The sequence below is a fragment of the Rattus norvegicus genome, chromosome 10 (genome assembly GCF_021556685.1).
Source record: "Rattus norvegicus strain SHRSP/BbbUtx chromosome 10, alternate assembly SHRSP_T2T, whole genome shotgun sequence".
NCBI lineage: Eukaryota > Metazoa > Chordata > Mammalia > Rodentia > Muridae > Rattus > Rattus norvegicus.
In genome coordinates, this window is record NC_141543.1 from 56,743,106 (window position 1) to 56,760,009 (window position 16,904).

Sequence of the window (16,904 nt, forward strand, 5' to 3'; positions counted from 1 at the left end):
GTTCCCTTCCCTGTCTTGGGGGCTGTGTTGTTACAGGTACCAGTGGAGACTGAACATCTGATGGTCACTTAGCCTCTGAATTTTGGCCAGCTGAGAATTTCTATAATAGTCTCCCTTTGTTGCAAAAGGAGAATTCTTTGATGAGGATGAGAGCTACACTTATGTGTGTGAAGAAGGACAAGTATTTAGACCAGAGCTAGAAATCATATTAGTTTAGGGAAATAGTAGCAGCCTCACCTCTAGGGTCTATGAGGTCACCAGCCTTTGGCTAGATTTGCAGTGTTGGTTATGAACTCCTGCACACTGAACAGGCCTTACATTCAGTCACACAGCTACCCTTTACCCCCAAAACTAAAGTACCATTATCACACCATTGGGGATATCTTGTGGGGCCAGTCATTGCTGTGACCAGTAGGCTTTACAGGTGGATAGAACTATTAGCAGATCGCTCTTTTCACTTAGCAGCTTGTATAGCACCTTAAGATATTGCTAGTCCTCAGGGTGAATTCTAGCTGGTTTCTTCCAAATCCTCTGTTCAAATTGTGTCTTGCCTTCAACAATAGGTTCTTACCTTCAAGTTTGGGGAGGCAACCAAAGGTAATGGTAATAGTCTCTATTCTCTTGAACCTAACCAACAACTCAAAGATGCCTGTTAGTTATAGCTCCTTTGGGGAGAATTATCACCCTATGTGGTAATATATATATAATGTTTTATATATGGTACACACCTTTAATTCCAGCACCCAGGAGTATATTGTGTGTATATATATATCATAAAATAATGTTTATCTGTGGCTTTTCAAATGTCCAAGATTATTTTTCTCTCCTTTCCCCCTCTGTATTACCCTTTCTTTGCTTCTGCACTTGCATTGGGGTCATACACTCACATCTTAAGACTCAGTACTAGGAGCTAGAATAAGGGAGAACATGCTGAGTTTGTCTTTTTGGATCCTAGATTCACTCTGTAGGCCTGGCTGGCCTCAAACTCACAGAGACCCACCTGCCTCTGCCTCCTGGGTGCTGGAATTAAAGGTGTGTACCACCGTTTTCAGTGTGTGACTATTTTTAGCTTTTTAAAGAGTTCCCTGCACTGATTTCTAAAGTGGCTTCACCAGTTTGCAGTAGGGTCCTCTTCTCCCTACAGTGTCTTCTGCATTTGTTCTTTTATTGATCTTCCCACTCTGACTAGGGTGAGATGGAATTTCAAAGCCATTTTATTTTGCATTTCCGTAATGATTAAGGATGTTGAACACATTTAAAGTCTTTGAGAAGTTTCTCTTCAGATATAGAGTCTATTTTTCTTAGGGTTATTTGTATTTTTAGATTCTTTTTTTTTAAAGTTCTCATCATATTCTGGAAATCATCCTCTAGTAGATGTCTAATTGATGAAGATTCTCTCCCACCCTGTGGGCTTTCTTTCTACTTAATTGGTTCTTTTTTGTTCGTTTGTGTTTTTGTGGTTTTATTTTCTGCACAGAAGCTTTTCAGTGTAATGAGGCCCTATTCCTTAACTGGTTACTTTAATTCCTGAGTGAACGGAGTCCCACTCAGAAAGTTCTTTCCTTTGCCTACATCCTGGAGGGTATGGCTTACAGAAAATGGCATCAGTGTTTCAGGATTCACACTGAGGCCTCTGTCCATCACAGTTGATGTTTGTGCAGAGGAATAGATATGGGCCTCCTTTCATCCTACCATGGACATCCGGTTTTCACAGCAACATTTGTTAACAATGCTTTCTTTTCTCCAGTGTATATTTGGGGCTCCTTTGTCAATATGAGATGGCTATGAGTACTTATGCCTGTGTTCTCTGTTCTGTGCTGTTTTTACACAAGTATATGTTTTTACACAAGTCCTGTGCTATGTTTATTATTATAGCTTGAAATCTGATATGCCATACTGGTGTGTGTGTGTGTGTGTGTGTGTGTGTGTGTGTGTGTGTGTGTGTGTGTGTGTCACAGGAACAGGTACAAGCAAGAGACCAGAGATGGAAGTCAAACGTATTGCTGTTAGGAATCTCCACCATTTCCCCTTGAGACAAGATCTCTTACTTGATTAAAAGTTTTCCTTTCAACTAGGATGGCTGACCAGAAACTCTTGGGCTGTGCGTTCTCTGCCCTGCAGTGCTGCAATGCTGGGTTTACAGGTACTCATATCTACAGCCAATATTTATGTGGGTGCCAGGGTTTGAACTCATGCTTGCAGAGAAAGTGATTCTACTAAGCCATCTTTCCACCTGCCCATGTTAGATTTTGTAAAGTTTTATGTTGTTGTACTATATTTATTTATTTAAACCTTGATAGGCATATACAGTCGTTTTCTGGTAAACTTTCAATAACAAATTATAAGGGAAATGCTTTAATGTGTCCATTTGCTAATTTCTTGTACAAATATTCACAGTATGCACACTATGTCTGGTTTTAAGCTACTGGCTTATCTGAGTACGTCTTGGAGAGTAGGGGTAGGAAAATAAGCGAGATGTGCAGAGGAGTGGGCCAGCCCTCTGGCTCCAGTGCAGCCCAAGGCTTTGCCTTCTTCCCAGGTACTCTACCTTCCAACATCTCTGCTTGGAGCTGTGATTTCATTGTATTCCCCCACCAAACCACTTCCCCAAAAGTCAGGTGTTGAAAATTAATGGTCAATGGGAGGAACTAACTAGAGAAGCTGATTAGGCAATGATGGCTCCTCCCTTGTGACTAGGATTAAAGGCTTCCTGTACCATTCTGTTAGCTTGCTTTCCACTTCCATATGTGAAGACACAGCACTTCTCCTCCAACGTGATGCAGCAACCAAGAGCTATCCTGCAGGAGGACAGTAACCCTTACCAGACAACTGAACTCTTTGGTCATAGTCTTGACCTTCTCAGAGTCCAAAACAGTGACAACTAAATGACCCAGTCTGTGGTAGCTGTTAGGGCAGTATAGATACACCAAGGTAATTTGAAAACAGGTTGTTCTGTGTCTACCATTCCTAATGACCAGTAAGAGAACTCCCTCACTAGATATTTTTTGCTCCCAAGGGGACAGTCAACTCTACTTGTTTTCCAAGCATCTTCAATTTCCAAGCAATTCACTTTCCAATCATATTTGCTCCCACAGTTCATCCTTAGTTCTCTGACCTGTGCTCACATCTGGATACTCCACCTCCTCCATCCCTCTTTAGTCTGGACAAAAGCCAATGAACTGGCCAACCATGACTAATCAGAATAACCCACCCACTGTATCTATTCAGGATAAAGAGAGCCAGATGTTCTGAAATTAGATTAGACATGATGAAAGCCAGTCAATAGCCTTTAACATCTCTTTAGTCTTGTGGGCTCTGCCAAATTCCCAACCAAGGCTCTCCCTAACACCTCTAATCTAATTTTCTTTTTCTCCCATCATGAGAATTGAATCACACATATTTAAAGGACTTCTGCTGTTGCTGTACTGTATGTTTGACACTATCATAGTATGGTTTGTTTTTCAAATATCACTCTCAGCAAACAGTTGATTGGAAAGAAAGATTTTTTTTAAGTTGGTCTAGAGAAACAAATCCTTTTCAACCATTAATGTGTGTGGCCAGTGAGTTTCCTAGTATGCTAGTGTGAGAGATACATGGGAGCGTGGAAAAACCAGTTCAGAGCACACTCTTCCTTTATGCTCTGTTAGCTGAGCTCTAAACATGTGACATGTATGTGCTGTGCATACTGTAGCACTGCTTCCCCAGTGAAAACTCCCACATAAAATACATAAAGTTATAATGGTTCCTCGGTGTCTGTGATGGTTTGTATATGCTTGCCCAGGGAATGACACTATTGGGAGGCATGGCCTTGTTGGAGTAGGTGTGGCCTTGTTGGAGTAGGTGTGGCCTTGTTGGAGTAGGTGTGTCACTGTGGGGGTGGCCTTTAATACCCTATCCTTGCTGCCTGGAAGCCAGTATTCTGCTAGCAGCCTTCAGATGAAAATGTAGAACTCTCAGGTCTGCCTGCACCATGTCTGCCTGGAGGCTGCCATGTTTCCACCTTGATAATAATGGACTGAACCTCTGAAGCTATAAGCCAGCCCCAATTAAGTGTTGTCCTTTTTAAGACTTGCCTTGGTCATGGTGTCTGTTCACAGCAGTAAAACCCTAAGACAGAATCCATGGAGGAGGGGGGTCTGTTTCAGGTCCCCCTGCCAATAACCAGAGCCATAAATGCTCAATCACTTTGTATAAAATGGTGTGCTGTTTGTGTATAACCTAGACCCACAATGAAGTATATTTGTATTGTTTTTTTGAGACAAGCATCTCTTCGGCCTCAAATTTGAGATCTCCAGCCTTCTAGGCACTGGGATTTATAGATGTACACCTCTATGCCTGGCCATCCTGCATTCCTGAAATTTGCTCATACTAACTAGTAGAATATAAATCCTGCAGAGAAACCTGTGCACTGTGGGTTTAGGAAATAACAACAGGAAATAAATCAATATGTTTTCAGTAAGGAGCAAAATTAAAAGCATGGTCAATCGAGTCCATGAAAACCAACCCACAGATGTGGAGGGTATATAAAATGTGCTTGTATATAAAATGAAAACTTATTTCAGTCCCAAGTAGAAAACTGGAATAATTTGTGGAAACAGGGCATTTTAAAAGTCATTTTATAAAACACTTGTCCAGTCATTTCTCAAATACACAACAGTATACCATAACAAATTCTAGAGATACCTATGTGTGTCAACTGAAGCTTAAATTAGAAACATACCTAATATTCCTGTTATAGTCCCTCTGGAGAAGAGGGAATTGAAGCTTCAACATGTTCAAGGCAGCTATATCTGCTAACTCAGGAGCCACTGTAAGGGCTTGTGGGGCCAGGTAGACCTCAGGATTCTATGACAGCTCTTTTCTGTTACATCAATCATTTCAAAACCCCAGCATTGAAACTGGGTATGTTCACTCATGCCTATAATTCTAACACTTAGGATTCTGTAGCAGGAGTTCAAGGCCAGCCTAGACTACATACTAAGTTCAAGGCACCCTTAGCTAACCAGAAAGATGCTATCTTAAAAACAATAAAGATACATACAAGGAAAGGAAGAGAGAAAAAGATACCCTGTCACTGAATCTTTTATTCCAAAGGGCAGACGGACAGAGAAAGATGACAGACTGATCAGCTAGTGAGCTCTGGATTTGTTTATAGAACAGGTAGACCTTGATTAGGTTTATATTTTGGACCTACATATGGCAGCATATTTCAAGAAAGTTATGGGAAAAGAGAATACTTGAAAATCACAGTTTAGATTAAGTTTAATCCATACAGAATAGAAAATATCTTTAAAAGCACATTTTGACCTACAGAACTAAGAACAAGGAAGGGTTTAGTATAAAAATGGGGGTCGGGGTTGGGGTTGAGGAGCAAACACACCAGAAAGGGAAGTGGAAACCCTGGGAAAATGCACCTACATCTTGTCATAGCCCTTGCCAGCTATGCAATTTTGACAAAGGCTGATCTTGTCTGGCACTCAGAGGGACAGGAAATTGCAGTCCCATCTGAACACAAAAGCTAGAATGGTGCTAGAGACAGGAGATTTCTCAAGATGCCAAGGACAGCACAGAAGGACCTGACCTCCAGAGGTGAGATGTCATCTCTGTCACTGCATATATTCATAGTGTGCTACAGTTAATAACATTCTCCCATCTAGATTATCTGACAAGCTCTAAGGGAGGCAAGGAAGCAGACACACCAGAGCTGAGGTTCCAACCACAGAGAGGTTGCAGTTTATCTAAAGCCACAGGGCAGCTGACCTACAAACCTGGCTGCTTCCAGATTTGCTGTTCCTGCCACCATGCTGTCTCATGCCACATAAGAAGGTAGCAAGGATGTAAAGATGCTGTTATGACAAAGTGAGAAGAAGATGGGGTGCTAAAGAAAACTTTGAGCCAAATAGATTTGTGGAGTCACTTGCTGGTCCTCACCTGCTTCAACGTCTTGGAACATGGCTTTGAAAGCTGGCAAGTAGCTGCTCTGAAGTTTGTCCAGGAGTCCAGCCATGCCCCTTACCTTGATTGTCATTAGTTGGTTATAAATGTGTTCCAGGTCCTCGCACCTGCAATGCCCAGGAGGGGGATGCAAGTGAGCACAAGGAAACGCTGTCACACTGCGATGCCCTGCCCTTCTGCAGGCAGAGGAGAGTCCTGCCTCAGGTGCCTGCACAAAGACTGAGCTCCATTCCCAAGAATCCAACTCATACATCTGTTTCAGAACAGTGGGGGTAAAGCCTGAGTCAGAAACAAAGGCTCAAAGCTCCAGGAAACACTGCTATGATCAGACCAGCTGGTGACCCAAAAGCCTGGCAGCTGGAGGTCATCAGTTCTTACAGCAGGGTTGGGGCAGGGAAACAGAAGCATTGTTGAAGTGGGACATCTAGAGAAGGGCCTCATCGTAGGTCAGGAAATGGTCAAAGAGTGGACGTCCATGGGCTTCTCAGCATGGCAGTGCAAAGAGCACTGGAGCCCTACAGGACAGTTGGTCCTACGGATATGACACAGACACTATGTTCTATGTAGGGCCAGGGACATCTGCCTCCAGCATCTGCCTGTCTCCTCCAGAAAAGACTTACCAGCACAATGATAAACAGTAGCAAAGCATGGAGGGTAGGAAGGGAAGTGGTCAGGAGCAATAGATAGGAAATTCTCTTTGGGTGGGAAACACCATGGATGGTAATGATGAACTGTGAACTAGGACAGGCAGTTCTGTGGCCAATGTCCAAAATTCCTTCTCCTTTCCCCCCAGATCCTTAAAGAGGTATATACATTTAACCTTGGATGTCCAAGAAAAGGGGAACAGAAATTATCCTAAATGTAATAAATGCAAAATAAATATAATAAATAATATAAAAAGTATAATAAACTGAGTGCGGGATGGAGAGACAGCTCAGTGGTCAGGAGTACTGAGTGTCTTTTAGAGTACACAGACTTTGTTTCCAGAATGCACACTGTGACCCACAACTATCTTTCTCTCCAGTTTCAGGGGACTGAACAAGTGTGATCTACATATATACATGCAGGTAAAATATTCATTCACAGGAAAAATTTTAACAATCCAAAAAGGAGCAAAAACAATGTTTTAAGTCTCCATTTGATTATATACACATTGTTAAAAGATTCTCCAATGAGCTGACAATGAGTGTCCCAGAAGGGAAGGATGTCTACTGAGCCTCAGGGGAAGAATGTGTTCCCAGTTTACAGAAAGAAACTGTACTGAACCAAAGACACCTAGTTGTCACCCCTAGAGAGGATGAGAAACACCTGGAGGTGGGACCAGAGTCAATGGTGGCTCCCCAAGGCCAGCCCTGGCTTTTTCTTCTGTAACCAGTTCTCTCCCAGCATATAAACATGTGCTCCCTGCCTACCTGCTCTTCCAGAACTCCAGCTCCACCTTGGGGGTGGGTTTTTCTCCTTGTATGAGTGGCTGAGAAGACTCCCTCTTGAGTACCACCTGGACTTGGTGGCTCCATTTGATCACTGCAGACTCCATGGCATAGACAGTTGACTTGTCTATGGAATCCAAGCTGCAAAAGACAAGTAATTCTCCAGTGTGTTTAAAAAGAATTTAAGTCTGGTGTATTCACTCATCCTCTGTGGCTGTAACAACATTCCCCAGGCTAGGAAACTTGCAAGAAAGTTCATTTAGCTAGTGCTTTGGAAGGTCAGCAGTTCATGACAAAGTGCAGGATATATTGTGGGTGGCACTGAGGTAGTAACAAGTGCATGAAGATTCACACAGCAATGAGGGAAGCCAAAAGGTAGGCAGGGGCTAGCTTTACCCTTTTATAATCTGGAGGGAGCTGAGGCCCTCCAGGATTTACATTAGTCCTCTCTGAGGGTAGTGCTCCCAATGACCTAATGGCACGGCACTAAGCTCCAAGTCTTAAGGATCCCACCATCTCTCCATAGAGCAACACTGAAAAAGTTTGCCAATGTGCAAAACTTCGGGGGAACAAACTTAAGCTAATTCAAGAAATATTCCTGGGTGTTCTCTAAAAGAAAGCTTTCAGTCTTTCAAAACAGGTGGAAAATTCCACCTAACCTATGAATCCTTTTGTTTTTAAAAAGTGTGTCTGTGTGCTGGTGTGTCTGCCTATGTACAAGTTCATATGGATGTGTATATGTTGGTGCCTTGCCTGTGCACATGGATATGGAGTCCAGAGGTTGCTATGTAATGTCTCTGGAATCTTTCTGCCTAATGTTTTGTTACAGGAACTCTTCTTTGAGCTTGGAGTTCACTGGTGTGGCTAGGCTGGCTGGTTGAGGAGCTCTAGGGGTTTACTTGTCTCCAACTTACTGATCCCCCAGTGCAAGGGGGTTACAGGTACACAATTTCATGTTCAGTGTTTGTGGTACTAGGGATCTGAACTCAGGTTCCCATGCTTGTGTGCCCGGAATTTTACCAACAGAACCCTCTCCAGGGCCTTTACCCTAAGAATTCTACCCCTCTTCCCTGTAATAGACTCTTTTAAAGCACATCAACAAACTGTGTAAATCCTTTTCTAGGGAAACAGGCTTACTCGTGTATATATTCAACATTGTCCATACAGTCAAGCCTCCACCAATATTCTGAAGGCTAATTTAAGAACTTTAAATGGCACAAAATCTTGTCAATGGCTGAAACATTGAAAAACCACCCCAAACGTCCATTTCTGCTGTGAATCTCACCAGAGGACAAGCTCCCTGCATAGCACAGAACCTGATTCCTTGGCTAACTAGCTCTTCCAGGAAACAGTTTGCTACATCTACCTCCCTAGGACTTACCAGGGTGATTCCATTCTGTCTTCAGATTTCCAACAAAAAATGGAATTCCCAAGTATCCCTTTTCAACCACACAAACACATATAAACACATATACATATATTACACACACACATATACACTAACATACACTCCATATACACAAGCACGCATATACACAAACACAATACACACATATACATACATACATACATACATACATACATACATACCATACATACATACATACACACACACACATACTCCAATACACATTTCCAGATACCACAATAATAGTAACTGCATTTTCATTTTAAATAAATTAAAATAAAACTTGGACTGGCTCCTCTTCAGGGTCTTAACAGGAAACTGTATATGCCAGGTAATAAGGACACAATAATGAGGAAAGGAAATATATAGTTGTATAGATGATATTTTTACACTGGGAACTACCTTGACTTAATGGGAAATTCATATTTGCTCAGAAATGATACAGCACAAGTGATTATGAAAGACATTAAAAGAAAATGCTCTTCTCCCCCAAATGATGCAGCCTGTGTGGAAATTATCTAAGATGAACAGAAGAAGACAGACTGAGCAAGGATCTGTATATATGAGCTGAATGTTATTAAGGTATGGTATAGAGGAGCTGGGAAATGGAAAAGATTAATTGTATTTATTTTGAAAATTAGACATTTTTATTAAACTACAGTTAGTTTTCTAGTTAACTAGGATGCTACTTCAAATTATATACAGATATATAATCATTTCTCACATAAAACTACTGAGAAATAAGCTGCAATTGCATGCTTTATTTATCCTTCAGGCTCCTGAATCAACACAATGACAACCAGACCACACTTATGCAGGGAGATGACCTACTGCCACAAATGCATAGAAATACTGGGTAAAAATATAAGGAACAAATATTTACATAGCCTGAATTGGAAGGGAAAATACTCCTGGGTATAAAGACAAAGAAAACTCAAGCCTGGATGAGTTGAGAGGAACTAGAGATGAAAAACATAATGTTGTAATGCAGAAGATCTGGTGTGTTGGCACAGGACTGTTATCCTACCCTTGGGGAGGTTGAGGAAGGAGAATCTTGAGTCCAAGACCAGCTTGTGTTATGTAGAAAATCTGAGGATGGCTTAAGACACAGACGGAAAGCCAGTCTCAAATAAATAAGCAAAACCAACATAGGCAATGGAGGCTGCAGTTTTAATGTCCACTCAGGGGCAGTGGGCACCGACTCCCCAATAGAGCCAGATTTGTCTGGACTTGAGGTTAGAAAACAAAACCAAAGATCTCTAGGGTGCTAAAAGTCTGAAACTGTCGGGGAATGGAGACTGGAATGTCAGCAAGCTCCCGAAAGCTAGAACTACAGCACTGCGCACTGGGGATGCAGGAAAGCTAGAACTACAGCACTGCACACTGGGGATACAGGAAAGCTAGAACTATGGCACTGCACACTGGGGAATGCAGGTAAGAGCTATATAGCCACTGGATTGGCTATCAGCTGGGCATAGGCCAATCTCGAGTACACTGAAGATCCCATGGTTGAACTGAGCCCTGAAATGATTTGGGTTAAAAAAAAAAGTCACATTGCCAAGAGAACCTTAGGAGACCTCAAACAGTTAAGACTGGGCAAGGGGGCATAATCAGTACGAAAACACTGTCCAAGGATGTTGGCAGAGGTCAACAGTGGGCTTGTGTGGGGACTAAGATACGCACAGTCAGGAACAGGAAAAGCCCTGGGGAATATACTACAAATGAACCTGTTTCTGTGTCATCACCAAAGTCTGTGGGCTGCTGGTACTTACACCGGCTCACTCTGGCCATCCACAAACTCCACTTTTTCTGAGCCAACTGGAAGAGGTAGCAAGGTTCTCCCCTTCATGTGTTCAAGAATTACCAGGAGATCAGACTGCAGGGAGTGGGCATGATGCCTAATGTCTTGACATACCATGTGGGGCCAGTCTAGATGGTTCTTTTCATTGTCCAGGACAGGAATAATGACCTGGAAAAGAGAGACACCAAGAAAGCAAGAGGTTTGCAAATTCAAGCCAGCCTGTGTTACATAGTGAGACCCTGTCTCAATAGGAAGAAGAAAAACCCGAATGGAATTACCCTGCATGGGTAGATAATGCAGCTTCGAGAAGTCATGGATTATTTAACCCCCAAATCTTAGTACATGGGACACCTCCCTATGAACTGCTGGGGAAAGAGCCTTCAAAGGCTCTCAAAACAATAGAGCCTATTGTCACTGCTTTGGACTGCTCACCAGAACTAGACAGTAAGATCCTGTTACTGAGGACAATATGCCCATCGGATACAGGACATGGAGAAATCAAATGGGAATTGAACTAGACAGTATTGTAAGATATCAGGCAAACTGTTGTGGAAGAAAAGGTATCAATAAATTAACCCAGATGTAGATATTGTATATTACAATACTGACTTGCCAGACAAAATACAACCACTGATGGAAAAGTGACATGACTGTTGTGGGTATAGTCAACTGCTTCTTCATTGAAGCTGAGGCCCCCTCCATAGGTGGGAATATGTGTGTAGATTTGTAAACCTGGTGAAATGCCCACGGCTGCTGAGGTTATCAGCCCTATGGGAGAATCTACCACTACTGTTCTGATAAGCAGGAATGTTGTTAAGTTGCCTTGTATAGCGGGGTCTGAAGGAGAATGTCCCCCATAGGCTCATGTTTGAATACTTTGATCCTCACTGGTGGGACTGTTTGGGAAGGATTGGAAGGTGGGGCCTTGTTGGAGGAGGTGTGTCATTGGAGGTGAGCCCTTATGTTTCAATGACTTGTGCCATTTCCAGTGTGCTATTTCTTCCCCCTACTTGCAGATGATATAAGCTCTTGGCTCCTGCTCCAGCGCCTTGCCTACCTGCTGCTGGACTCTCCACCAGGATAGTCCTGGACTAACTGTCTGGAGCAGTAAGCCCCCACAGGCTCTCACACCTATTGTTGCCTTGTTTATAGTCTTTTAACTGGAGTAGAAAAGTAACTAAGACACCTTCTAAACACCTGCAGGCTAGCGTAGCTATTAGCCCAAGTCAGAAAAGCCTCTTGGCAATGGACAGTTAAATTAGAAAATCATAACCTGTCAAAGTACTCAGGATAAAGGACTGCTGAATACTCAAGTCTATGTGGAACAGCTCTGTCACTCAATCCAAGGGCCAGGGGACAGTGCAGATGACAGGAAAATAGGACTGTGATCACCATAGGATGGGGCAAAGAGCTATAAAATGCTATCTTCTGGGAGTGGAATGCATCAGACAATCATGAACACACAGGAGCTGTGACCACTTGAACAAGATAGGTACACACACACACACACACACACACACACACACACACACATGAGAAAGGGACTGGTTAGGAAGGAATCAGTAGGAGTAAAAGACGAACAAGAGAAGGTAATGGAACATGCTAATAACAGGTTGTGTAAATTTAAAACTATCCATAATGAAAAGCTAAAGGAAAATGGAAAACAACAAAAAAAAAAAACGAGTGAGAAAGGATATATAACTAGAGAAGGAAGAAAGGGAGGAAGGAGAGAGGGTGAAGAAGCATTTTCTTAAACACTGTTCTTCATGCCACTCTACTACAAAGGTAGGTTCCAACCTTACATGTTGCCTTGACCTCTGGAGACATCAGGGAAGCCCCCAGTAACCTTCCTACCATTTTCTTCTCATCTGCTCCTTGGAAAATGTCCCCCAGACCAACAGTTCTCACTAGGAGGGACCAGGCAGCTTAGCCTTTAATGGAAGGCTTCAATTCCCTGCTAACCCCAGGGATGACTCAAGTCAACCACAGACTCACCACTCCATTTAATGCTATGAAGTATGCCTCCCACAGTCCCTCAGTGTGGTCCTGTGTGGTAGACTGACCTGCACCTCTCACTGGGAAACATGACAAATAAGTGCTGTCCATGTCATCTGCTATGTTGGAAGTCATATGTTGCTCTCTCCCCCACTTCTCCCACACCAATCCCTTCCTCATCATCTGGGTGAATATGAGTGAACCACAATCATCACAAAAGACAAAGAGTAAAAATTTTCTTTTCTTCAAAACTGTCATCGTTGTTTTCTATACCTCAGTGTTGAGGTTTGGTCTGTTACTATGTATTGTTATGCTAAATACTGGCCCCCAAGGTCTGGTTGCCCCCAGAGATAAGGAGATCCTCACTGTACACCAAGTGATGCTAAGTAACCTTGCTCCTTAATTTAAAACTATTGGTTGAATAAAGGTGCTTACAGCCTGTAGCTGGGCAGAAGAGAGGTAGGAGAAGCTTCGGTTCCTGGACTTGGAGTCTGAGGCAGAAACCATGAGGAGAGGAGAGGAGAGGAGAGGAGAGGAGAGGAGAGGAGAGGAGAGGAGAGGAGAGGAGAGGAGAGGAGAGGAGAGGAGAGGAGAAGAGGAGAACAATGCAGTGGGAGTAGGTAGATTGTGAGAACATGGCCATGAGGGCCAGCCCGTTGGAGTAGGAGCAGTGGAACATAGCAAATGATATCTTGAGTTTATTGACAGGGAAGTAGACAATATAGCAAAGAGGGTTGATATATGTCCAGTTCTACTGCTTGAAGGCTTTTTATAAATACAAACGTTTTGTGTCTTTTATTTGGGAACTATTTGATCTAAGGTGGGGTAGAAACCCCCCAATTAAGATATACCACAGCACCTCAAATCCTTACATAATTCCACCCAAACCTCCCACCACCTTTTTCTCTGTTAGTATACACTTGCCAACTTCTAAGGGATGTGCCAAGATGCCAGACGGACCCTAGGGAAGAATGTGAGTACTTAAGCATCAATTGAGATTCAGTCTCTGCCTTTGAGGTCCTAGACAAATCCTTTTCTTATTCAGCCTTCTACCCAGATTCCAACATAAATGTGACTGAATCTAGTGTGTGATCTTTTTTTGAAGGTTTTTTTTAGCTCTCTATTTAGTAATTGTCTCTGCTCACTATGTGTTTCCAGAAAGACCAGGCCAGAACTATCCATTCTGCAGCCACTGGGACTTATTTATCAGTTCTGAATACATTTTTCCATGGTTTCCTGGACCTATTACCTGATGGACACACCCCTGTCTGTCTGGTGTTTCCACTATTATATTAGTTGTTGTATTGTAATAGGAAGTGTCTCCTCATTAGCTCTTCTTTACAAGCTGCCAGTGATAGAACTTGGTTTTAAACAGCCCTGAATCTTCAAGAGCAGCCTGATTCAGAAGCTAAAATGGTCACCAAGTCCTTTTCCCCCTTGTAAATTCTCTCTTCTCTAAATTATTTTGTTCCAAAGCTCCCTCTGGATCTAAGGTGAGTATATCTTATACTCCAAAGATTATACCTTAGGTACCCCCTAAAGCTACAGACCAGTGTGAAAGAGATGCTTTTCTCTTCCATGAAAAGCTGGGACAAAGACTGGGCCTCACTCCCACTGTCTCAGGTGAATTCTGCATCCATCTCTCAAAGTGGGAAGGGTTCCTGAAGAAAAAAACTGTGTTGGGTAGCCTCAACCAGCCTATTTTCGCCCTAAATATAGAGTTAAGATTCTCAACTTAGCTGTTCTTTTAAAATGTCTACTCCTGCACCCCTGGTCACCTCCACCTACACAGATTTCTTTTCTTTTGGTCTTCTCTCTTTTTGTCATATCTGTCACCTCCTATTCACCCTGATGATAATGGAGGGATTGGTGAGGAGAGAGTGGTGGAGACACTAACATGTTTGACTCCCAACACAGGAGATAGGCTCTCCATGCGATTGGAGGACCTTTAATTTTCTGTTGAAATCACTGTTAAAGTAGAAGCAATGTCGGGGAGTCACAGTAAACCAGCCAGGATACCTTAGAACCATAGAGAGTAATGTCATAGGATGAGAAAACGCTCAAGCTGCAGGTTCATGGCCATGTGTGGAGTAGCCCCACAAAGTGACAAAGTCACCTGCCCCCAAGCAGGCTCAGAAGTAGGAAGGCTATGGGAGGTCCTGCCTAGACTTGAACCAGCATTGGCTACAGAAAGGTGAGAAGAGCCAGTTGGGGAGGTAAAGATGGGTTGTCAGGCGCAGGACTGCCACTGTGTGTGGAACACCTATAAAGGGACATGGTTTTACGCATCCTAGTTTGTTAGTTAGGATAACATTTCAGATGCTAGGCCTTGTGGCACATGCCTTTAATCTCAGCGCATGCAAAGCAGAGGGAACTGGATTGTAGAAAGTTTGAGGTCAGCCTGGCCTGCAGCTTTGTAACGCTGTCCTTAAAACAAAAATAATAAAAAGGATAAGATTTCATAGCGACCCTATCAGAGCATATGAGCATAACAGAGAGGGTGCAAGATGCTGACCTTACCCTGCTGATAGGACAGAAACTGGGATTGAACCCAAGGAATGTGTTACTCTAAATCCCGCTGTCCAGAGCACAAATAAACAGCCAGCTACTGGAAGCAGTGAGGGGAGAGCAGAGAGGAGAGAGGGGAGAGGGGAAAGGGAATAGGGGGTAGGGGGAGGGAATTCTGGAAATGCCCCTCCAAACCTGTCTCCCATATTTCACCCTGATCTGGTACAGTGGGACAGAGAAGAAGCTACAATTATAACTTTTCCTCTCACCAATGCCCCCTTCCCTGTTCAGGTACACAGGCTCACAGGTAGGAGGGCTAAGGGTGAAATATAGGTAAGTGCCAGGCAGAAACCAGTGTGGGTTACAGCAGGGTTACTAGAAGCACATGCATCTACATGCAGAGTAGAAGACATTTTCTGGCTTAAATGGTGTGCAGTGAGGTGGGGAGAACAGGGGAGGGGGTCAGAAGCTAAATAAGAAGGTAGAAGAACACAGGCCAAGAGGCCAGATTTCACAGGGATGTGGGATCAGCTCTGGGGTTCAGGACAGAAGTAGATGGGAGTTCTTAAGGATTCCTGAGGTGTTTTAAAATTATTCATTTAAGATTTAAATAAATAAACATTTATATAGTACAAGTTTCATGAATCATCTATCCACCCCCTTTTCTTATTTGATTTTTTAAATTTACATTTAAAATTTCACCCTTTCCCGGTTTCCTGTTCGTAAATCCCTATCCCATCTCCCTCCCCTTCTTCTATGAGTGTTTCCCCTCCCCAACCACACACCTCTTCCCACCTCCCCACCCTGACATTCCCCTACACTGGAGGGGTCCAGCCTTGGCAGAACCAAAGGCTTCTTTTCCCATTGGTGCTCAACAAGGCCATCCTCTACTACAAATGCTGCTGGAGCCATGAGTCAGTCCATGTGTACTCTTTAAGTAGTGGTTTAGTCCCCGGGAGCTCTGATTGGTTGGTATAGTTGTTCTTATGGGGTTGTAAGCCCCTTCAGCTCCTTCAGTCCCCTCTCTAACTTCTCCAATGGGGGTCCTGTTCTCAGTTCAATGGTTTGCTGCTAGCATTTGCCTCTGTATTCATTATGCTACCCATCCCTTTACCTCAGTCATTCAGTTCTCCAAATATAGATTAGTTTTCCCGTTTCCCCTTGCTCTCTTTCTCCTCTATTTTTCCCTTCATACCTTTCTCTATACAGAATCTTTTATGTAGCTCAAGATGTCCTGGGACTCACTCTATAGCTCTGGCTGTTCTCAAACTCATAATAATCCTCTTGCCTCAGTCTTTCAAGTACTTGGATTTCAAGTACTGAGCAGCAATTTCCAGATTTTCCATTCTCTTTACATTTGTTGTTGTTTATTTTTTATTTTTTATTTTATGTGTACTATTATGTTGTCTGCATATGTCTGTGCACCATGTGTATGTAATGCCCATAGAGGCCAGAAGTTGGTGGAGGATCCCTTGGAACTAGAGTTAGAGCTGGTTGTGAGCAGTCATATGTATACTGAGACTCCAATCCAGGTCCTCTTGAAGAACAGCCAGTGCTCTTAACCCTGGAGCTATTTCTGCAGCCCCTCACCTCTCTAACACAAATGATTACATACTATCTATAAATGATACACTTTAAAAGAACATATTACCACATTATTTACAATAAGAAAGAACTAGAATCAGCATTTGCCTTAGTTTGCTTTCCATTGCTGTAGTACATAGCATGATCCAAAGCAACTCGGGGAAGGAAAAGGTTCATTTTACCTTATATTTCCTAGTCACAGTCCTTCATTGAGGGACTCAGT

At 42.9% G+C, this 16,904-nt stretch overlaps 1 protein-coding gene across 1 annotated transcript in view; it reads right to left on the reverse strand.

Annotated features, from left to right (window-relative positions):
- The window catches only part of Dnah9 (dynein, axonemal, heavy chain 9), a 353,020-nt gene that overhangs the window by 332,659 nt on the left and 3,457 nt on the right, over positions 1–16,904 (reverse strand). The window contains 3 exon segments of the mRNA NM_001427097.1: positions 5,932–6,062; positions 7,368–7,526; positions 10,566–10,762. Coding sequence (NP_001414026.1) covers positions 5,932–6,062; positions 7,368–7,526; positions 10,566–10,762 — 487 coding nt within the window.